The sequence below is a fragment of the Ranitomeya variabilis genome, chromosome 2 (assembly GCF_051348905.1).
Source record: "Ranitomeya variabilis isolate aRanVar5 chromosome 2, aRanVar5.hap1, whole genome shotgun sequence".
NCBI classification, from domain to species: Eukaryota; Metazoa; Chordata; class Amphibia; order Anura; family Dendrobatidae; genus Ranitomeya; species Ranitomeya variabilis.
Window position 1 is genome coordinate 70,810,005 of NC_135233.1, and position 24,327 is coordinate 70,834,331.

A 24,327-nucleotide genomic window follows, 5' to 3' on the forward strand; every position below is an offset into this window, starting at 1 on the left:
ATCTGCCCTCATTTATATGTTTATCTGTAAACTATGTGGTATGTGAAGCATGAATGACCATCACAGTAAGGGAATATCTACATATGCATAAATTGTACCCCTAATGACACCCTTGACACATGGTAACAATTGAGGATTGTATTCTTCCTGATACATCTTAAGCACTACAAGCACCTTAACCTACCTTCCATATCTCATATATAGGGTTAGACTAGTGGACAGTCGTCAAGGAGTGGGGGCGCCAGTTGCGTTCTTTATTAGGGTGCCAACCCCCGCTGACAGGAAGGAAAAAATATAGGTAACAAGATAGATCTACTAATTCATCGTTGCTGACGCATCATTTTCTAGAGGGGCACTGCTTGAGTGATTTTTCTTTTCCCCATCCCAGCAGGGCCCATTAGGGGTAGCAGGGAGAGTCAACGAGGAGCGGGGGCACCATTGCGCAGGTTAATAGGGTGCCAACCTCCTCTGGTAGGTAGGGTGTTTTTTAGTATAGCGCAGGGCTTGGCACCACCCTGGCTTTTCCTGTAGTATGCTGCTAATTTTTGGTGATGGTTGAGTAGTGCACTTATGTGGTTGTCTTTTATCATATTATATTAATAAAGGTTAATTTTTGGGGGGATTTTTTATGTGAGCATACAAGGAACAAGCACCACCACACCATGACCAGACCACATATTACCACCACATGGTGACTGAATAATACCACATACAAAGAACAAATACCACCACACCATGGCCGGACCACATATTACCACCACATAGCTACCGAATAATACCACACTTTGACCAGACCATATATTGCCACTATATAGAAGGAACAAATATCGCCACACCATGACCAGGCTACATATCACTACCACGTAGTGAATGAATAATGCCACGTACACGGAACAAATACCACCTTACCATGACCAGACCACATATTGCTACCATATAATGACCAATAATACCACATGCAAGGGACAAATACCGCCACAACATGATCAGACCACATATTACCACCACATAATGATCGAATAATACCACATACAAGGGACAAATACCACAACACCATGACCATACCACATATCACCACCACATAGTGACCGAATAATACCACATATTGTACAAGAATAAAATGCCACCACACCATGGCCGGACCACATATTACCACCACATAGCTACCGAATAATACCACATACAAGGAACAAATATCACCACACTTTGACCAGACCATATATTGCCACTACATACAAGGAACAAATATCGCCACACCATGACCAGACTACATATCACTACCACATACTGAATGAATAATACCACATACAAGGGACAAATACCGCCATACCATGACCAGACCACATATTGCTACCATATAATGACCAATAATACCACATGCAAGGGACAAATACCGCCACACCATGACCAGACCATATTTTACCACCACATAGTGCCCGAACACTGCAATACCGATCCTTAATAATAAAAAAAAAGCACAATTCTAATATTACCATAAGTGTCATTATACACAGGAGCTTTGCATATAGTATACAGTGCCAGTGTACAGGTAATACAGTGATCACCGGTGTTATTATACATGGGATATCTGTATATAGTGTAAGTGTACAGCGCATAGTCCTCCATAAAGTATTATGGCACCACATAGTGCTCCATACAGAATAATGAGTCCCATACAGTATATTGCTCCTTACAGTATTATGGGCACCACATAGTCCTCCATACAGAATAATGAGTCCCATATATTGCTCCATACAGTATTATGGCACCACATAGTGCTCCATACAGAATAATGAGTCCCATATATTGCTTCATACAGTATTATGGGCACCACATAGTCCTCCATACAGAATAATGAGTCCCATATATTGCTCCATACAGTATTATGGCACCACATAGTGCTCCATACAGAGTAATGAGTCCTAAAAAACGCATGAAAAACAAGAGCGGATTTTCTGGCAAGGGTGTGCGGTTTTCATGAGGAAAATTCTGCTTATATTCTGCAACGTGGGCACATAGCTTTAAAGTGCTAGTGCAATAAGGATCCTATAAGAGATTATAAGGAGATGGATGGGGGTCAAGTAACAGTTCAGTTGTCACCCACACCACAACCAGGTTGCATTCAGGAGCATTTGCTAAATATACATTAAGAATTAAGGAGTGGTTTTGGTCCTTTTTCTTTGATTGTGTCTATTTTGAATACACTTGTGTATACACTGTGTTCCAAATTATTATGCACATAGAGTTTAGGAGTGATAAGGTTAGAATTTTTTTGTTTGTCATTTAAACTCATTGATGGTGATGTGTGTCAGGGCTCTTTATATCACTGAAAGCAATTGCAGATACCTGTGCACATTAGTTTGGCAGGTGTGTCCAAATAAAGGCAAGACTACTTAAGAAGGCTGTTCCACATTATTAAGCAGCCTACATTTTTTGCCAAAATGGGAAAGAAAAAGGATGTGTCGGCTGCTGAGAAGCAACAAATTGTGGAATATTTAGGTCAAGGCATGACTACAATCAACATTGCCAAGACACTTCATCGTGATCATCGCACAATCAAGAAGTATGTAGCTGATTCCCAGCACACACGTGTGCGTGCTGATAAGGAAAAATTGAGGACTCTTTCCAACAGGCAATTGCGTAAGGTTAAAAGAGCAGCTGCAAAAATGCCTTGTCATAGTAGCAGACAAGTTTTTGAAGCTGCTGGTGCCTCCAACGTCCCCAGAACAACAAGATGCAGGGTCCTTCAGAGGTTTGCAACTGTGCGTAAGCCATCCTGTCGACCACCTCTATCCACTGCAACAAGCAGAAACGGCTCCAGTGGGCCAAACGATACATGAAGACTGACTTCCAAACTGTTTTGTTCACCGATGAGTGCCGTGCAACACTCGATGGTCCAGATGGATGGAGTGGAGAATGGCTGGTTGATGGACACCCATGAAAACACGGCTAAGGCGCCAACAAGGAGGAGGTGGAGTAATGTTTTGGGCTGGAATCATGGGGAGAGAGATTGTCGGCCCCTTTATGATCCCTGAAGGGGTAAAGATGAACTCCATAATCTATGTGGAGTTTCTAAAACAACACTTCCTGCCATGGTTCAAGAGGAAGAACCGTGCTTTCCGCAGCAAGATCATTTTCATGCATGATAATGCACCGTCTCATGCTGCAAAAAACACATCTGCATCTCTGGCTGCTATGGGCATAAAAGAGGACAAACTTATGGTGTGGCCACCATCTTCCCCTGACCTCAACCCCATTGAGGACCTCTGGAGCATCATCAAAAGGAGTGTCTATGATGGCGGGAGGCAGTTCACATCTGAGCAACAGCTCTGGGAGGGTATTCTGTCCACATGCAAAACAATTGAAGCAGAAACCATCCAAAAACTGACAAATTCAATGGACGAGCGAGTTCAGAAGCTTCTTTCGAACAAGGGGTCCTATGTGCAAATGTAACATCACCTAGAATAAAGTTTTCACTTGAAAACTGTTTGATTTCATTTTGTAATAAGCTGATAATGCTTATAACTTCACAATTGATCATTATTATGGTCAAAATAAAAAAAAAGGTTGAAAACTCTGCTGTGCATAATAATTTGGAACATGCATTTTGAGTGTTTATTTTTTTTTTTTTTAAAGATACTGTATTCATAGGCAGTTTGTTCCAAAACATTACAATTATACTAGAATAGTAGATGACTGGAAAATAACAATGACTGCAATTCAGATAGGTAATTTAGAGAAAATATGAGGAAATGTTATTTGCATAATAATTTGGAACACAGTGTAGATCTTATTGTTACATTGGTGTCCACCCATTCACTTTATACATAGACATTTAAGGAGGTGTTGGGTTCCTATTTATTGCACTTGTGCTCAGACCTTATCGCTTCATAGGTTTTTACCTATTTCCCCTTTAATTTAACTGTTGCTTGACCACTGTCCATCTCCTTATAATCTCTTACAGGATCCTTTTTGCACTTGCACTTTAAATCTCATAAAAACGTATGAAATATATAGTTTTATTTGCACCTCATGCTTTGTATATACCCACTGAGGGGTGTACAGTTTTTTATTCAGGTTGTGCAAACTTGACATCTCTCTTTTTTTGTTGCCATCCATTTATCATGTTAGTGTCCTTCCTGGTTTGATGTGGCACTTGTTGTTACTTTCTCCCTATATATTATCCTTTTTATGTTTTTTTAATCATTAATATGGATTTTCAATAAAGTTTTGGTATATTTTACTCAGACGCTTCTACTTCCTCTTCTTTTTGGGTATTATGTGATTTATAGGGTGACTGCCACCAATAGGTGATGTGCTTTCAGAAGTCTAATGAGGAAGTGGATGGATTTTAAAGTATAGATATTCCTTGTATAATCGTCATTTCCTATTTGGTCTTTTCAATCTGGACCCAACCTCATTGGGTCAAATTATTAGGAATAAGGTAAATGAGTTAGGACGCCCAAAGCCAGTGCAGAGTATGTGTATTCAGTAGCTACCATGATGCCAGACTTTATTCAAAGAAATGGTGCGGCTGTTTGTAAATATTTCACTTTTTCGTTATCGTCTTTGTCTGCTCACTTTCAGGGAGGCAGTGGTTCGAGGCTCGTGATTTTGAAAGACGGTCTTAATCCGGTGGTGGTAGATGTGACGGCTGAAGATGGAACCGCCAAGAAATATATCTTAGAAATCACTAAATTATCTGCAAGCCATGTTTCACTTGAAGGAATCAGTCTGTCCGAGGGTCTGGACCTGGCTCTGTCATTTGCTCCAGATGTCTTTGAGTATTCATGTACTTCTGTTTACTATCTTAGACCCGTCACTGTGAATTATCACTGTCTAATGCATTAGAACCTGGCAATGCGGCATATCACTGGTGTATTACAAAAAGAAGTCTTTTATTAGTTATTTATGTTTTTCCATCTCAAAATTTTAATCCATCTTGATTTATTGCAGTAACGGCCATGCATACCTTTTCTACATTTTTTTTCACGTTACACCCACAAGTGTAAATGTGTTTTATAGGGATTTTATGTGATTTACCAACACTAAGTAGCTAGTATTTGTGAAGTGTAAAGGAAATGATACATGGTTTTCTCAATATTTTAACAATATCGATATAATTGTGACGTGCATTTGTTTTCAGCCGCCCCATATCAATATTTATTAAGACCACCTTTCGCTTCAATTACTGCTGCAAATGTTTTGTGGGAAGTCTCTACCAGCTTTGCACATCTAGAGGCTGACATTTTTGCTAGTTTTATCTCGGCAAACTAGCTGTAGCTCAGTGAGATTGGATGGAGGCGTCTGTGAACAGCAATTTTCAAGCCTTACCACAGGCTCTCAATGGGATTTAGGTCTGGACTGCGACTGGGCCATTCACACACATAAATTTCCTTTGCTCTAAACCAATCCATTGTAGCTACTTTCCCTATGTAACTAATGCCATGATGTGATATTGTGGATTATTACCTTTTTAAAATAATCTTTTACCCCTTGCTGACATCTGTTATAGTTGAGCCTGCAATATACACAAAGGGTGTTGGCTGTGTTATACAGTCGGCACCTGGTTTTTAATGGTAAGTGCACACGTCATCATCTCTGGCGCTGGCTGTGCTTTCCATCCAGCGTTGTTTTTACTTCATTCTGGATGTCTTTTGTTGCAGCCTTTTTTTACCTCCATATACAACAAGTGAAAGCCGCCTGAAGAATGGACCGGCCACTTTTTGCAGCTTCACATCTTTCAAAGCCCGAAGAAGTTAAAAGAAGTTACAAAAGACAGAACATGTGCACAGCAAGTCGTTTTGACATTGCTCTGCATGTGATCATTCTTTTAGGCAAATTTACACCCATATATGAGGCTGTATGTTAAATGTGAGGGGTGTACTCACTTGTGTGACATACTGTGTATTATACATATATACAGTATGTCACAAAAATGAGTACACCTATCACGTTTTTATAAATATTTTAGATCTTTCCAGGGGACAACACTGAAGATCTGACACATTGATGCAACATAGAGTAGTCAGTGTACAGCTTGCATAACAGTGTAAATATGGTGCCCCTCAAACTTACTCAACATATAGCCATTAATGTCCAAACCGCTGGCAAAAAAAGTGAGTACACCCTTAAGTGAAAATGGCCAAATTGTGCCCAAAGTGTGAATATTTTGTGTGGCTGCCAATATTTTCAAGCACTGTCTTAACTTTCTTGGGCATGGAGGTCACTGGAGCTTCACCGGTGGCTACTGGAATCCTCTTCCTCTCTTCTATGAAGACATCACGAGCTGTCCGATGTTGGAGACCTTGCACTCCACCATCTTCCATTTGAGGGTATCTCACAGATGCTCAATAGGGTTTATGTCTGGAGACATGCTTGGTCAGTCCAGCACCTTTACCTTCAGTTTCTTTAGCAAGGCTATGGTTGTGTTTAGGGTTTTTATTTGTTGAAATACTGTCCTGCAGACCAGTTTCTAAAGGGAGGGTATCATGCTCTGCTTCAGTATGTCACAGTACATATTGGAATTCATGGTTCCCTCAAAGAACTGCTGCTGTCCACAGCCGGCAGCACTCATGCCGCCGCAAAACATCACACTCCCACCACCATGCTTGACTGTAGGCAATACACACTTGTCTTTGTGCTCCTCACCTGGTTGCCACCACATACGCTTGACACCATCTGAACCAAATAAGTTTATCTTGGTCTCGTCAGACCACAGGACATGGTTCCAGTAGTCCATGTCCTTAGTCTGCTTGTCTTCAGCAAAATGTTTGAGGTCTTTCTGGTGCATCATCTTTAGAAGAGGCTTCCTTCTAGGACGACAGCCATGCAGAACAATGCAGTGTGCGGCGGTGTATGGTCTGAGCACTGATGGGCGGACCTACCCCCACCCCTTTAACGTCTACAGCAATGCTGGCAGCACTTGTATATCTATATTGACAAGACAACCTCTGGATATGATGCTGCCCTCAACACTTTCAGTCAACCATGGTGAGGCCAGTTCTGAGGGGAACTTGTCTTGTTATACTGCTATATGGTCTTGGCCACCGTGCTGCAGCTCAGTGTCAGGGTATTGGCGATCTTCTTATAGCCTACGTAGAGCAACAATTCTTTTTTTCAGGTCCTCAGGGTTTTTTGCCATGAGGAGCCATGCTGAACTTCCAGGGACCAGTATGAGAGTGTGAGAGCGATAACACCAAATTTACCACCCCTGCTCCCCATTCACACCTGAGACCAGTAACACTAATGAGTCACACGACACCAAGGAGGGAAAATGGCTAATTGGGCACAATTTGGACATTTTACCTTAGGGGTGTACTCACTTTTGTTGCCAGCGGTTCAGGCATTAATGGCTGTGTGTTGAGTTATTTAGAGGGCAACTAGCGGTACACTGACTACTCTACATTGTGTCATATCTTCAGATTGTCCCATGAAAATATATAATAAGATATTTACAAAAGTATGAGGGGTGTACTCACTTTTATGATATACTGTGTTTGTTTATATATATTTATACATGTATATATGCTAGGTGTAGAGACCCGGCATTAGTCCTGGGCATTGCAGGTGATATGCGGACTGTGAATTATGGTCTTCTGAACCCGGTCTTATAGAATTTTGCCCAGTGGGCCCAGTTGCCTTTCTAATGGCCACAATGTATTTCCCGTTACCTTGCAGCCATTCACATTGGTAACGACGCCTCCGCTGCGAGCTGCTCCATAGCACAACATAGCCAATGTCTCCAATCTAGTCTATGAGCCTTTTGTGCTTCACTTTTACTTTATTTGCAGATCTCATGTATATTGGAACTTTATTAAATATATCTCAGCAGTTGGGAATTGTTCATGATCCTCCCTCCTGCAGAGCGCCACATATTAATGATTTCCCCACTTGTAGCGTTTATTCTCTTGCCCCCATCAGCAGATAATGTATACTGTCGACCTTCGCTGTCATTAATAAGCCTCCTGCGGTTTTCATTTCACAAGGACGTTCTCTCTATAGGTATTATCCCTTGTTTAAGATGACACAACATTTTTTAATTTATCATCCATTACATCTCCTCCCTTAGCCATAAAGAGAGCACCTAAGTAGATTTACCCAGTTCTTGAATATACATAGGAAGCTTTTCTTTCAGTATGTAGCCGTGTTTTAGCCACAACCTTTTAGAAACTATTCTATATTGAATGAAAACTGTAAATAATCTTAATTAATATTCTCAAGACTTTGCCTACTGCATCCGTACAGACCTATGTGTCCAATAGTGATCCACAAACTGATCGTGCGGTCATGCTCCCATCCATTTGTTCACTTTTTGCTAAGTAACATAGTCACTGGCAATTTAAGAAAAGAAAATAGTACAAGCAATAAGATACTTTGTAATATTAGATTCACTTTACCTGATTAGTGATGAAAGAAGCATATTCCTCTATCAGCTATGTAATCTGACAGCAGCATGATATAGGGGCTGAGACCCTGATTCCAGTCACTTACTGGGCTGCTTGGTGCAGTTTTGATAGAATCCATGTTTTCTCTGCTGTAGATGCAGCAGTGCTCAAATGCTTTTTTCCTGTTTTGTTTCCCATCCAGGTGCCGTGCCATATTTCCACAGCAATATTAGCATTAAACCCTTAATCCAAGACCCTCAGATGAAGGTGACAGTGAATGGAAATGACGATTCTAGACCCGTCCCCATCGCGGTTGGAGACACCGTTCTAGAAATCCTTGTCCTTTCTGCTGATGGCACCAATTCACAGGTTATGTACTAAATATCATGCTCTAGGATTATCCTTCTTCAGATATACAGTCATGGCCTAAAGTTTTGGCACCCTTGAAATTGTACCTGAAAAGGAAGTATTTTTCTCAGAAAATTATTGCAATTACACGTTTATTTCCGTTGTGCGTATTGGAACAAAAAAAAAGTCAAATTGGACATAATTTCACACAAAACCCCAAAACTGGGCCAGACAAAAATGATGGCAAAATAGTGGGTAAACAAGTTTGTGTCAAGCATGTGATGCTCGTTCCAACTCACCTGAGCAAGTAACAGGTGTGGGCAATATGAAAATTGCATTTTGTGTCCGTGTGTGCTGCACTAAGCATGGAGAACACAAAGAGGAGAAAAGAACTGTCTGAGGAATTGAGAATCACAATTGTTGAAAAATATCAACAATCTCAAGGTTACAAGTCCATCTCCAGAGATCTTCCCTGTAAGCGCAATATAAAAGCTTTTATAAGGGTTCACCAGCCTCAGACCCGAACTTCCACTACCCATTAAACAATAAATAACGGACAGCACTTGGGTGACAGTCAGTCTGGAAAAAAACGACATGTGAACAACGCCCTAGACTGTAATGGATACATGTTCTATCAATAAAAAACATTACTAGAACATACAAAACTGATGAGGCCAGAGTTGACCTCAGGAAGGACTTACCCCCTTCCGTGTTTGCAGTATGTATGACATCCATTTTTTTTTTCACGGATGTCACACATACCCATTATCACCTATGCTGCTGTGCACATGTCCGTGTTTTTACCGGCAGCACTGTACGTGTTTAACATTGGAAAGTACGGGAGAAGCTTTGTAATTTCTTTTGCCATACCGGAAATGTCACCGGTACCGTTTTTTCCAGTATCGGTTTTATACGGACATGTGAAGGGGCCTAAGTATCTATTCGGCCCCCTTCACTGTGCAGAAACCTGTTGTACCCTATGCTGCTGGGCACTTGTCTGTTTTTTAGCAGCAGCACAGATGACAAGGGCCAATACAAGTCTATGGGTCCGTGTAAAACACGTACAGTATACAGATGGCATCCGTGTGTCCTCCATATGCCGTCTGTGTGCTCTCCATATTTAACATTGCAAAGTATCGGAGAAGCTTTCAAATTAATTTTTCATGAAAAAAACGGATGGCTTACTGATGTCACAATGATCCAAAACACTGATGACGCCGGTACCGACCCTAGGCCAGCATGAGACGAGTATAAGCGTCTGATTTTCATCTGTATTGTGATCTGGGTGCCGTCCGTGTGTCCGTATTTACTTCTGTGTGACAGCCGTATTTATACATCATCAGTTTAGAATCTATATGATGACATATGGCTTTCTAGGTAATTAATAGCAATGAATCAGTAAAAATCGGATGATGCAGATGTTCCGTGTAGATCTGATTTTTTTGACGCACCCATACACTTGTATAGGCGAATCGCATCCGATACGTGGAAGAGAATAGCGCATGTTGCGATTTTTTTAATTTATTTTTTTATTTGTTTATTTTATTCCACCCAGACATCCGTCATCTGATCTGCCCTATTGAATTACATTGGTCATTGTGCTGTCCGATTTTACTTGTAAAGCACAAGTCCATATCATACTCTCGTCTGAGTAAACCCAAAGTGAAACAAGTTCCAAAAAGAAGTAGATACGGTCTTAGAAGAGCGCAATATACTTAGTTGTTTTTTTTTTTTTTCCAAACCTATATTTTTTTCTTCTTTGCATACAGACAGTAGCTTTGGCTTCCAATAAGTGTTGGCTGTGAAAGCAGAAATAAATCCTAACAGGGCTTTCATTAAGAAAGCTTTACCATTCTCATCCTCTACTATTTTTCTTGTAAAAAATGTATATTTCTACGGAGAAGGATTAAAGGGGTTTTCTGATTTTAAAAACCCATGTCTCCCGTCTGCAGTTTGTAAAAGAAAAATAAAGTGCTTTACGCATCCTCCCCAGGTCCAAGGCTGAGTCCGGCACAGCTCACAATGTCTCCAGTGACACAGCCAATAACTGAGCTCAGCAGCTCTGCTCGAGTTGATGGCACCAGCCACTCGGAGCTGCTGAGCTCACTGACTGCAGTGCTGTTATCTTTTCCAGAACTGGAAAGCCCCTTTAAAGGGATATTCCAAGCTCTGACATTTATGACATATCAGCAGGTTATGCTACAAATGTCTTATAGATGCGGTTCCCATCTTGTGTGCTGGCCAGTTTTCAGGTTCTCATGCTTGTAAATGGAGAATAAATGAGTTGGGAATAAATGTTGTAAGGTGGCTGTTGGACACCTCGTGGTTGGGAAATAAACTTTAAGTAATGCTTTAGTACATATATGAAAATGCTCCAGCACACTAAGTGCTGAGAGGGGTTAATTGTGAGCAGCTGATGAGTTGGGAGAAACTGCTGCTCACCATAAATCTCCCACCCTGGGTGGGGTTCACTTTGTTAGTTGAGAGCTGTTTTGTCACGCTTGTGTGTATGGAGGTGTGCAGATCTCCTGGACTGGTTGCCTTTGCTACAAGGACTGAGAAGCTGGTCTCTATGCCTGGCTGACTAACCAGCACTATTGGTAGAAGAGCTGCGCAGCACTCCAAGATAAGGGGTGCACAAATAGGATACTACTCTAATGATATAGAAAAACAGAATTCGGCACTCCCAATTGAGATGCAAAAAAACAAAATAATTTTTATTAAAGTAGGTATATCCAAAATTGATGTTTCGGCCAATACTAGGCCTTCATCAGAACTACACTACATAAAAAAACAGAAAAAAGACAAAAGAAATGTTTTCAATATGCAGTAGAAATCCAGTACAAGGATAATTACCATAATATACAATTCACATTATATCTAATATATTAATATATAGGAAGTCCAGTGACTGAGTTCTATTAGCTATAGAGAAAACCAGCACTATTGTATGGACTTGTTACTTTATGTTTTACCTTGTGCCGGACAAAGGCTGTATGTAAGCTTTTGGTAATAAACCAGCCGGACTTTAAATAGAAACGGTTGTCTACCTCTTTAAGGCCATGTTCACACGATCCTTTTTTTGATCCTTTTTTTTTTCAGGTCCTGATTTGGAAAATCCGCAGTGCAAAACAGCACTGCTGATTTTCCGACTGTTTCTTCTGCGGATTCCTCTGCGGGTTTTCAACAGCACTTTCCTATTGGTGCATGTTGAAAACAGGAGCGGAATCCGCAGAAAGAATAGACATGGTCCTTCTTTTTTTTCCGCAGAAAATCAGCGCGGATTTTCCAGCGGAAAAAAGGATAGTGGGCACAGCGGATTTTGTTTTCCTTAGGGTTACATTGTACTGTACCCTGCATGGAAAACGTCTGCGGATCCGCAGCAAAAAAAGGATTGTGTGAACAAGCCCTAAGAAGCCGAGTGAGACAACCTACCACAATGTCCAAGACGCTTTAATAATTCTTCAGCCACTTTTATTTATTTTTTTTTAAACAAGCATTCCCATGTTCGCAGATTGTACATCCATACATATACAGTACAAGCCACTGATTATATTTGCCTCCTTTTGAACTCTCCTCCAGTGATTGTTTTCTTCTGATGCGTAGGTGTACAGAATCATTGCTACACGTGCACAGCTTCCATTCTGCGTGCAATTTGCAGATGCACGGGATCAGATAAAATACGAGTGTCCTATTTCCTTAGCGGCCTTATACAGACCGGTTTCTATTAAAGGAAGGTGAGTACAGTGTAAATAGTGATGGAGTATGACTTGTACTTATGGGGACAGATTTACTAATCCATTTTGAATACAGTATTCATTTAGACCAGTGCACCACGTTTGCGCTATGTGATACATTTCGGGCGCACTTAGACCGACTTTTGATTCACCAAAGTTTTCAGACCATGCTGCCTTGCCAAGTGACTCAGGGAAAGTGTTTGAAGATACACAATAGCTGTGCATGACATATACGACAGGTTTTGGTGCAAATAAAGACAGACTAGTAGTGCATTTTCTATGATCTTAGATATGCAAAATGCCCCTTCAGAGAGAACGAGGACTAGAACGCTAGAGCTACCGGTTGGGAGTGGCACTGGAGGTCTAGTCCTCTTCCTTTCTGAAGAAGCAATTTTAATTTCCAAGCGGAGCACGCATGGCGTCTAAGTCTCCTCACTCTGACATGCCAAGCCTGGCTTGTCACTCTCCACAAGGATAAATGTTACTCCTAAGATCCCACTATTAATTTAGAAAAATCTAATAATGAGTTCTTACAGCGCACAAATTAATACCGCCAGAAAGTTCTATAATAACATGGTGGTTACTAAACACACATTATACCCCAAAAATACATGAGAAAAATCCAGATTCGTTTAAATTCTAATTGTTGCTGATCCCCAGGTGATACGGGGGTAACTTTGACTTGTTGTGTAGGATGTACATGGTGAAGATGGGTTAATGAAGACCCCTACAAATTGGCAATTGTAATTATTTGTCTTAAATCTACTAAACTCCATCTCTGATTAAGAAAAATGTTTCATATATAAACGTGGTACTACTTACACATGCAGACCATAAATATATTATGTTTGATCAAGGATATATTTTCTGTTAGCATAAATAATGTCAACGATTATGTGTGTGTATATATGTGTATATGTGTATATATGTGTATACACGCACTAGACTTACACTGTGTAGTTTTATCCATGTGTATGTATGTTTTATGCAGTGTTCCCAAGCCCGCAATATCAGCACAATACCTGGATCTTCTAACAAGACGATCCAAAACAGATCCATTGGATGAGACCATTCTTACTGAGGACTGGAGGCTTCCCGAGTATGAGTTGGACATGAATATGTCGGCAGCCAATGTCTTCTGCTGTTTCGCATATCGTGGTAAAGTTGCATCACTAGGGAATCCGACCTTACAATATACATTTCTCCCCAGGAATAAAAACAAATGTAAAAAAATATATATATATAACCTCTAGGATTACAAAATACCCAATCTTCCTGGAGCCGCCAGCTTTCAGTCATGCAGATGTGCCCCGAGGGACTACAGTCACTGCTCACAACACTAAGAGCAACACTGATGCACTGCAGAGCCGGCTGTCAGTCAGTGCTGGGAGTGTGCTACAGATGTCGCTCTTAGTGTTGTGAGTGGTGACTGTAATTCCTCTGGGCACATCTGCATGACTGAAAGCTGGCTGCTCCAGGGAAAAATAAAGTTTATTTTCTCCCGGGTGCTACACAGTATTGAGGTCAGCACCTTCATAGTTCTATTAACCTGTAGATTAACCCTATATCTGCAGACATATGTCGCCATCAGACCCGACAGGATCCCTTTACCTTTTTTTAACCTTTACGTTAAAACATTTCAAATTTCAATATCTCGATGCTGCGGGTGTCTGGATTGTACTGGAGGGAATGAGCATGGTAAGACCTGTAAAATGTGTAGGTCCTTGACTGATTGATCCTCTTGTGCTACATTACAGCCCAGTGCATATAGAGAAAGCACAAATAAGGGTCAACAATCGGACCAATACAACTTGACATCAACTGTATACATACCTGTCCAGTTTTGGAGAAGGAATGCAGTGCTGACTTTTTTCTAAAAATTATATGTATGGATGGTATATATACTGTATATTATTCAAATGTATGTGTATTCTGTGAGGACGCTGCCAGTGGGGCATTGGTGGCCTATTTTAGCAAATATGTTAAAGAGAATCTGTCATTAGGATCAACCCCCCTAAGTCATCTATATGGGCATGTAGGTCGTAGAAAGTTGAATAAAATGATACCTTGATGACTGCGATCCAATGTCTTATTCCAGAGTAATACACATTTTTCTTAATATGTAAATGAGCTGTTAAGATCCATGGGCCGGATACAGATCTCCCCGAATATCTGCCTCCAGATCTTATTGTAAATGAAAGAAGAGGACATTACTAGTGTGAGACATGTAATGACTTTGATCTTTTACATTAGGTTCTGAAACAGATTCTTGGTGAGATCTATGTCCAGCCCATAGATTTTAATAGGTCATTTACATATTAAGAAAGACACGGATTACTCTGGAATAAGACATCAGATTGCCGATATCAAGGTATCATTTTATTCAGCTGCCTATGACCTACTTGCCCATATAGACGGCTTAGGAGGGTTGATCCTACTGATATGTTCCCTTTAAGACAACCCATTTAACGCCTGCTGCTATCTATTTACCTGTGTACAGTCTGGTAGGTAATAAATTCTCATAGTAACACGTAGAATGTCCAGTTGCTCAGACTAAGATTTATCCTTTATTTTTATCTTGCAGGATGTGGAGACGTGATACCATTGTCTGAATTTGGTAATCATGCAAGGAGCTGTCCATGTAAACCCCAGACTGAACTGGATCCTAAGGTTAAATACTGATTATAATCTAATCAATATTCATTTCTTTTTAGTTGTGATAATAGCTATTATCATTAAAATAAATATGATTTTACATAACGTACTTTAAATAAATCTATATTAAATGTTCAAAGACGCAAAAAACATGTCACTCTCACTGTGGGCAAGAATTCATATATGTACATGACCTAAACAGTCTAAATGTTTTCTAAAAAAAAAAAAACATGGCTGAGGAGGGGCCCAGGGTCTGAGGCTGCAATATGGCACCATGTTACGAGGGTATTCATCTCTTGTAAAATTCTGGCATTAAAGAACAGATTACACAAATTTTACATGGCCATATATATGGTATTTTTCATGACACTGAATTATGCTTGGAGTACAGAAAAATAATAAATGGTGTATGAGGTTGGGCTCAGTATAGACGGTCATGCAAGTTTTGTTATTGGGGAAAGGGAAATAAATCTAAAGCCCCCCATACACATTAGATAGCTTTTGGATGTAGATGTTAAAAATCTGATGTGCTGGATCCTTCTCTCCATCACCGGAGTCTCGTGGGAGGTAAACGCAGTCTTTCTCATTGCGGTCACTTCTCTGCTCTCCCAAGTCGCAGACTGTCTGGCTGAGCTGCCTGTAGTAGCATTTCCAACCTTCTGCATCCTCCTGCTGCTGGTAAGTCTCCATAAGGGTATAGAGAGGTGTGGCCACTTTCTGCAAGTATTTAACCCCTTTGTGTTCTGCAGAGGTGACAACCTCTGACCTATCCCCAAGCCGCAGGGGGCTATTAGGCCTCCCCTCCCACCACTCCTTTCCTGATCTAAGGTTCTAGTTCAGTCTCTGTCTAGATTCCTGTAAAGTGCTGTCTTTTATTGTCTCTCCTATTTTCTGACCTGGCTTGTTTACCCGTTTATCCTGGCTCCTGACCTCGGCAACGTATATTGAACTCATGCTGCCTGCCTTGACCTGTGAATGTCTGACCATGTCTTTGCCTCCATCAACCTTTACCTCGTACCCATGTCTCTGACCCGTCAGTCAGCTGCTGCCGACCTGGGGACTACCGTGGAGGAGTACCTGGTGACTACCGGTGGCCAAGCCTATTCTCATCTTCAGAGGCTCTAGTGGATACCCGGTACTCACTTAGTTATGTCCCTTAAGGGTAAGCCTGGCCCGTGGCTCAGTGGGTCCACACGCACCAGCGTTAGTCGATAGGCCCCCATAAACATTCGACTGCTGACTGATCCCACCGATATCAGCGTGTTTGGCCAAATTTAATCTAATGCTTATGGAGACCTATAGCCAGACTCCTCTGGCACAGCAGCTTATCTCCAGTTCAGGCAAATTATCAGTTTTTTTTTTTTTTAAATCAGTATTCCCAGGCCATCTTTACCCTGTCTTCTGCCTTTGGAGGAGTGAGCTGAACTCTGTGCAAAATAGGTCGAATGAGTCCATCAAGTTCGGCCATCAATTACTTGGAAGCATATGAGAACCCTCTCACAGAGCAGTGGGGTAACATTCTTGGAGTCACATAGGCACGGAATAAAGCCGAGTACCCTCTTCTATTTTATAAGGTGTTTCACATATACTAGCATAGAAGGGAGGAGGAAGAATTAAAGGGGTTGTCCAGGCATAATAAGTTATCACCTATTCGCATGCAGTATAGGTGATCAGTTGCTGAATGCTGCATGTCCAACCTCTGGGGCCTGCACCGATCGGCAGAATGGGGCATTTTTTCTCCTCGATGGGACACTTAAATTTGATACAAAACAGAGTGGCAGGAATGATTCTCGATCGCTATTCCATTAATTTTTTTATGCCAAAAAAAGTCAGCATTCCCATAAGTAATGAATAGAGTAGCGATTGAGCATGTGCACCGTCAATCCATTCTAATGGGGATAAAAGTCCCCCTTGCTATCGATCGGTGCAGATCCAGAGCCGTCGGACCCCCATCGATCAATAAGTTATCACTTATCCTGTAGATACCGTAAGTGATAACTCATTTTCACCAGAAAACCCTGTTAATGTCTCATGGCATGAATATACAAGAATCCTTAAGCTTTCAATGCACAATTTTACGGAGAAAAAAATACTAAAAAGGACGCTATCACAGTTATTACTCTAAGTATTTTTTCCAATACCAAAAGTATTTTTTTTTACGTATCTTCTCTTCCACATATTCACTGGCGGACACAGACAGAAGAGGGCCCGGGTACAAGTACAAGAACAATATATGGGCCCTTTGCAGTCCAATAATTCATCAAAATGCAAAATTCCACCTGGTTTGCAGGTGAAAATGGGCCCCCTACCTATTGGGCCCCTTTGTGGCCGCACAGGTTGTACCAGTGCTATGTCAGCCCTTTCATGTGTTACTGTAATATTTCTATTTGCTCATTCCTATTGAGCTCCACTAATCCTCCCACGGTACAATTAGACCTCTTGGCAGGGGCTGTGTGTGACATATTTGGATTAATTACTACTAAGGTGTGGCAATATGTACTGTTCTTCCGATGGCAGAACATGTCGTAATTTATTTTTAATTTGTGTTTTTTTTTAGACTGTAACAGATGCAGATTGGTATAAGGAAGAATTTTCCAGCAGTAAATCCTCAGCACCTCTTCTTAATCATACAGTACAGGTAACGACTGATGTCTTATATTATAATGCAGTGGATTAAACTACTTTGTAGGAAAGTTCAATTCACATTGGAAATAGTAAGGTTGTGATGAGCGGCACTGGAGAAGCCAGCACACCATTATTTTCAGTGTAATTCTTCTTTTTACCTGTGGGGGAGCTGTAAGGAAATTGAACAATTGCTCCGTGTAACCACACAGGTGACAGCTGTTGAAATCTATGAATGAAACAGCATTTGCTACAGGCGCCGACCCTATTAATGTTATCTCCAGCTCAGTATGATAACCATTATTGCCTAATCTGCTTTCTTCGAGAGCGCACCGCTCCTCTGCCTCCCGGCTTCCTGCTTGCTGGGGGACAGTGCGCTCCTGCAGATTTAACAGTACATTATGGTGCTGTTGGTCTGAACTGTGCTCTTTCCAATGCTGCAAGCAGAAACGGCTTTGCCCCTGCAGCATCAGAGAGGCGCTGGGGCAGTGACGCGATTCGGACGGTTTCTGAGATGTGCCTGCAAGCTGTATAGCAAACAGTTTGTAAGCGCATACTTCTTGCAGAAGAAACCGGCAACCTCCACTAGAAAGCAGAGGTGGCCGGTATCCTAGGCATCGAACAGTAAACTATAAAATTAAAAATCCCTCCGTTCTTGAGAAAAAAAAAGAGTGATTTTAATTGCAAAGTTGCTTTTTTTCACCAAATACTTAGATTTTTTTCATTTAAGATGTTGAAACAGCCCCTTTAAGTTATAACTGTGGCTACTAATACACAGACTAGTATATAATCAATGCAGCAATACCATGAACCGACAAAAATAAAATGAATTAGCAGGTAAAAGAATTACAGATTTCACTTCTAGAAATAGAAATTCGTTTAGTATTTTATCATATTTTTTATTTTTAATTTGAAGGATTTGTTTTTTTTTAGCAAATTACTCATTTAAGACCTATTCATTGTGAATACAATAATAATGTCTGAACCATTAATACCCCAATGATTCTGATATTTTTGGACTTTTATGTTTTGAATACAGGGGTATCTGTTGTGAATTGGATTATTTGGCTCCCTCTTGTGGTCACTAGTGATATGACTCTGGGATTGTCTTTCCTCAGCTTGGCACCCACCTGTTCGTTAGTCCAGGGGTGTTGCTATATAAACTTCCTGGATTCTCAGTCTGGTGCCTGGCATCGTTGTAATCAGTTCCTTTCTGTTTGCTCCTGTCTGCTGGTCCTGGTTCTTGCAAAATTAAGCTAAGTCCTGCTTCCTTGTTTTTTTGGTTATTTGCATTGCTCTTATTTTTTGTCCAGCTTGTACTAAATGTGATTCCTGATTTTGCTGGAAGCTCTAGGGGGCTGGTATTCTCCCCCCGGGCCGTTAGACGGTTCGGGGGTTCTTGAATATCCAGCGTGGAAATTTTGATAGGGTTTTTGCTGACCGTATAAGTCATCTTACTATATTCTGCTATTAGTCAGTGGGCCTCTCTTTGCTAAATACCTAGTTCATTCTTATGTTTGTCTTTTCTTCTTACCTCACCGTTATTATTTGTTGGGGGCTTGTATCCATCTTTTGGGGTCTTTTCTCTGGAGGCAAGAAAGGTCTATCTTTTCCCTTCTAGGGTTAGTTAGTTCTCCGGCTGGCGCGAGACGTCTAGAACCAACGTAGGCACGTTCCCCGGCTGCTGCTATTTGTGGTGCTAGGATTAGCTATACGGTCAGCCCAGTTACCACTGCCCTATGAGCTGGTTTTTTGTTTTTGCAGACTTGGTATTTACTCTGAGACCCTCTGCCATTGGGGTCATAATAGTATGCCAGGCCAAAGTTGAATGTTTAATGCATTGCAGACGTGGGATAATAAGGAAAGGAAATTCTGAGTTTTTTTTTTTTTTTTCCTCTCTTTCTTCCTCCCCTTTACCTCTGAGTGGCTTGAGCTTGCTGCAGACATGAATGTCCAGACCTTGATTACAACTGTGGATCAGCTTGCTGCTGGTGTGCAGGGCATACAAGATTTTGTTACCAGTAGTCCAATGTCTGAACCTAAAATACCTATTCCTGAACTGTTCTCTGGAGACCGATTTAAGTTTAGGAATTTCAGGAATAATTGTAAATTATTTCTATCTCTGAGACCCCGTTCATCTGGAGACTCAGCTCAGCAAGTTAAAATTGTTATCTCTTTTTTACGGGGCGACCCTCAGGATTGGGCCTTCTCGCTAGCGCCAGGAGATCTGGCATTGGCAAATATTGATGCGTTTTTTCTGGCGCTCGGATTGCTTTACGAGGAACCCAATCTTGAAATTCAGGCAGAAAAAGCCTTGCTGGCTATTTCTCAGGGCCAGGATGAAGCTGAAGTATATTGCCAAAAATTTCGGAAATGGTCCGTGCTTACTCAGTGGAATGAGTGTGCTCTGGCCGCAAATTTCAGAAATGGCCTTTCTGAAGCCATTAAGAATGTGATGGTGGGTTTCTCCATTCCTACAAGTCTGAATGATTCCATGGCGCTGGCTATTCAAATTGACCGGCGTTTGCGGGAGCGCAAAGCCGCTAATCCTCTGGTGGTGTTGTCTGAACAAACACCTGATTTAATGCAATGTGGTAGAATTCAGACTAGAAATGAACGGAAAAATCATAGACGTCAGAATGGGTTGTGTTTTTACTGTGGTGATTCTACACATGTTATATCAGCATGCTCTAAACGCCTAACAAGGGTTGTTAGTCCTGTCGCCATTGGTAATTTGCAACCTAAATTTATTTTGTCTGTGACTTTAATTTGCTCATTGTCTTCCTACCCTGTTATGGCGTTTGTGGATTCAGGTGCTGCCCTGAGTCTTATGGATCTGTCATTTGCCAAGCGCTGTGGTTTTGTTCTTGAGCCGTTGGTAAATCCTATCCCTCTTAGAGGTATTGATGCTACGCCATTGGCGGAAAATAAACCGCAGTTTTGGACACAGGTAACCATGTGCATGACTCCTGAACATCGGGAGGTGATTCGTTTTCTTGTTCTGCATAAAATGCATGATTTGGTCGTTTTGGGTCTGCCATGGTTACAGACCCATAATCCAGTCTTGGATTGGAAGGCAATGTCTGTGTCAAGTTGGGGCTGTCAGGGAATTCATGGTGATTCCCCGCCGGTGTCTATTGCTTCCTCTACTCCTTCGGAAGTTCCTGAGTATTTGTCTGATTATCAGGATGTATTCAGTGGGTCCAGTGCTCTTCCTCCTCATAGGGACTGTGACTGCGCTATAGATTTGATTCCAGGTAGTAAATTTCCTAAGGGAAGATTATTTAATCTGTCTGTACCTGAGCATACCGCAATGCGTTCGTATATCAAGGAATCTCTGGAGAAGGGGCATATCCGTCCATCCTCTTCCCCTCTTGGTGCGGGATTCTTTTTTGTGGCCAAGAAGGACGGATCTTTGAGACCTTGTATTGACTATCGGCTTCTGAATAAAATCACTGTTAAATTTCAGTATCCTTTGCCTCTGTTGTCGGACTTGTTTGCCCGGATTAACGGTGCCAAGTGGTTCACCAAGATAGATCTTCGTGGTGCGTACAACCTTGTGCGCATTAAGCAAGGAGATGAATGGAAAACTGCATTTAATACGCCCGAAGGTCATTTTGAGTACTTGGTGATGCCTTTTGGGCTCTCTAATGCTCCTTCAGTGTTTCAGTCCTTTATGCATGATATTTTCCGGAAGTATCTGGATAAATTTATGATTGTTTATCTGGATGATATTCTGTTTTTTTCTGATGATTGGGACTCGCATGTAGAGCAGGTCAGGATGGTGTTTCAGGTTTTGCGTGAGAATGCTTTGTTTGTTAAGGGCTCAAAGTGTCTCTTTGGAGTACAGAAGGTTCCCTTTTTGGGTTTTATTTTTTCCCCTTCTGCGGTGGAGATGGACCCAGTCAAGGTCCGAGCTATTCATGATTGGACTCAACCCACGTCAGTTAAGAGTCTTCAGAAGTTCTTGGGTTTTGATAACTTCTACCGTCGTTTTATCGCTAATTTTTCTAGCGTTGTTAAACCTTTGACGGATATGACCAAGAAAGGTTCTGATGTTGCTAACTGGGCTCCTGCAGCCGTGGAAGCTTTCCAATAGTTGAAGCGCCGGTTTACTTCGGCGCCTGTTTTGTGCCAGCCTGATGTCTCACTTCCCTTTCAGGTTGAAGTGGATGCTTCTGAGATTGGGGCAGGGGCCGTTTTGTCGCAGAGAGGCCCTGGTTGCTCTGTAATGAGACCATGTGCTTTTTTCTCTAGGAAGTTTTTGCCTGCTGAGCGGAATTATGATGTTGGCAATCGGGAGTTGTTGGCCATGAAGTGGGCATTTGAGGAGTGGCGTCATTGGCTCGAGGGTGCTAAGCATCGTGTGGTGGTCTTGACTGGTCACAAAAATCTGATGTATCTCGAGTCTGCTAAACGCCTGAATCCTAGACAGGCCCGTTGGTCATTGTTTTTCTCCCGTTTTGACTTTGTGGTCTTGTATTTACCAGGTTCAAAGAATGTGAAGGCTGATGCTCTTTCAAGGAGCTTTGTGCCTGACTCTCCTGGAGTCGCAGAACCAGTTGGTATTCTTAAAGAGGGAGTAATCTTGTCAGCCATTTCTCCGGATTTGCGACGTGTGTTGCAGAGATTTCAGGCTGGTAGACCTGACTCTTGTCCACCTGACAGACTGTTTGTTCCTGATAAGTGGACCAGCAGAGTCATTTCCGAGGTTCATTCCTCGGTGTTGGCAGGGCATCCGGGAATTTTTGGCACCAGAGATTTGGTGGCTAGGTCCTTTTGGTGGCCTTCCTTGTCACGGGATGTGCGGTCATTTGTGCAGTCCTGTGGGACTTGTGCTCGAGCTAAGCCTTGCTGTTCTCGTGCCAGTGGGTTGCTCTTGCCCTTGCCTGTCCCGAAGAGGCCTTGGACACACATTTCCATGGATTTCATTTCAGATCTTCCGGTGTCTCAGGGCATGTCTGTCATCTGGGTGGTATGTGATCGCTTTTCCAAGATGGTCCATTTGGTATCTTTGCCTAAGCTGCCTTCCTCTTCCGATCTGGTTCCTTTGTTCTTTCAGAATGTGGTTCGTTTACAAGGCATTCCTGAGAATATCGTGTCTGACAGAGGATCCCAGTTTGTTTCCAGGTTCTGGCGATCCTTTTGTGCTAAGATGGGCATTGATTTGTCGTTTTCGTCTGCCTTTCATCCTCAGACTAATGGCCAAACGGAGCGAACAAATCAGACTCTGGAGGCTTATTTGAGGTGTTTTGTTTCTGCAGATCAGGATGATTGGGTGACCTTCTTGCCATTGGCTGAGTTTGCCCTTAATAATCGGGCTAGTTCCGCTACTTTGGTTTCGCCTTTTTTCTGCAACTCTGGTTTTCATCCTCGTTTTTCCTCGGGACATGTTGAACCCTCTGACTGTCCTGGGGTGGATTCTGTGGTGGATAGGTTGCAGCGGATGTGGAATCATGTGGTGGACAACTTAAAGTTGTCACAGGAGAAGGCTCAGCGTTTTGCCAACCGCCGCCGCGGTGTGGGTCCCTGACTTCGTGTTGGGGATTTGGTATGGCTGTCTTCTCGGTTTGTTCCTATGAAGGTCTCCTCTCCTAAATTTAAGCCTCGCTTCATCGGTCCTTATAAGATTTTGGAAATCCTTAATCCAGTGTCCTTTCGCTTGGATCTTCCGGTGTCGTTTGCCATTCACAACGTGTTCCATAGGTCTTTGTTGCGGCGCTACGTTGTGCCTGTGGTTCCTTCTGTTGAGCCTCCTGCTCCGGTGTTGGTTGAGGGCGAGTTGGAGTACGTGGTGGAGAATATCTTGGATTCTCGTCTCTCCAGACGGAGGCTTCAGTATCTGGTCAAGTGGAAGGGCTATGGTCAGGAGGATAATTCCTGGGTGATCGCCTCTGATGTTCATGCGGCCGATTTGGTTCGTGCCTTTCACGCCGCTCATCCTGATCGTCCTGGTGGTCTTGGTGAGGGTTCGGTGACCCCTCCTTAAGGGGGGGGTACTGTTGTGAATTGGATTATTTGGCTCCCTCTTGTGGTCACTAGTGATATGACTCTGGGATTGTCTTTCCTCAGCTTGGCACCCACCTGTTCGTTAGTCCAGGGGTGTTGCTATATAAACTTCCTGGATTCTCAGTCTGGTGCCTGGCATCGTTGTAATAAGTTCCTTTCTGTTTGCTCCTGTCTGCTGGTCCTGGTTCTTGCAAAATTAAGCTAAGTCCTGCTTCCTTGTTTTTTTGGTTATTTGCATTGCTCTTATTTTTTGTCCAGCTTGTACTAAATGTGATTCCTGATTTTGCTGGAAGCTCTAGGGGGCTGGTATTCTCCCCCCGGGCCGTTAGACGGTTCGGGGGTTCTTGAATATCCAGCGTGGAAATTTTGATAGGGTTTTTGCTGACCGTATAAGTCATCTTACTATATTCTGCTATTAGTCAGTGGGCCTCTCTTTGCTAAATACCTAGTTCATTCTTATGTTTGTCTTTTCTTCTTACCTCACCGTTATTATTTGTTGGGGGCTTGTATCCATCTTTTGGGGTCTTTTCTCTGGAGGCAAGAAAGGTCTATCTTTTCCCTTCTAGGGT

General features: G+C 42.0%; 1 protein-coding gene across 2 annotated transcripts in view; it reads left to right on the forward strand.

Moving 5' to 3' along the window:
- The window catches only part of LOC143804440 (uncharacterized), a 95,368-nt gene that overhangs the window by 16,213 nt on the left and 54,828 nt on the right, over positions 1–24,327 (forward strand). For both annotated transcript variants that reach the window (XM_077282543.1, XM_077282542.1), the window contains exons 3-8: positions 4,588–4,792; positions 8,590–8,756; positions 12,342–12,472; positions 13,464–13,630; positions 15,057–15,142; positions 17,685–17,765. In XM_077282543.1, the coding sequence (XP_077138658.1) occupies positions 4,588–4,792; positions 8,590–8,756; positions 12,342–12,472; positions 13,464–13,630; positions 15,057–15,142; positions 17,685–17,765 (837 nt within the window). The remainder of the gene's footprint in view (positions 1–4,587; positions 4,793–8,589; positions 8,757–12,341; positions 12,473–13,463; positions 13,631–15,056; positions 15,143–17,684; positions 17,766–24,327) is intronic.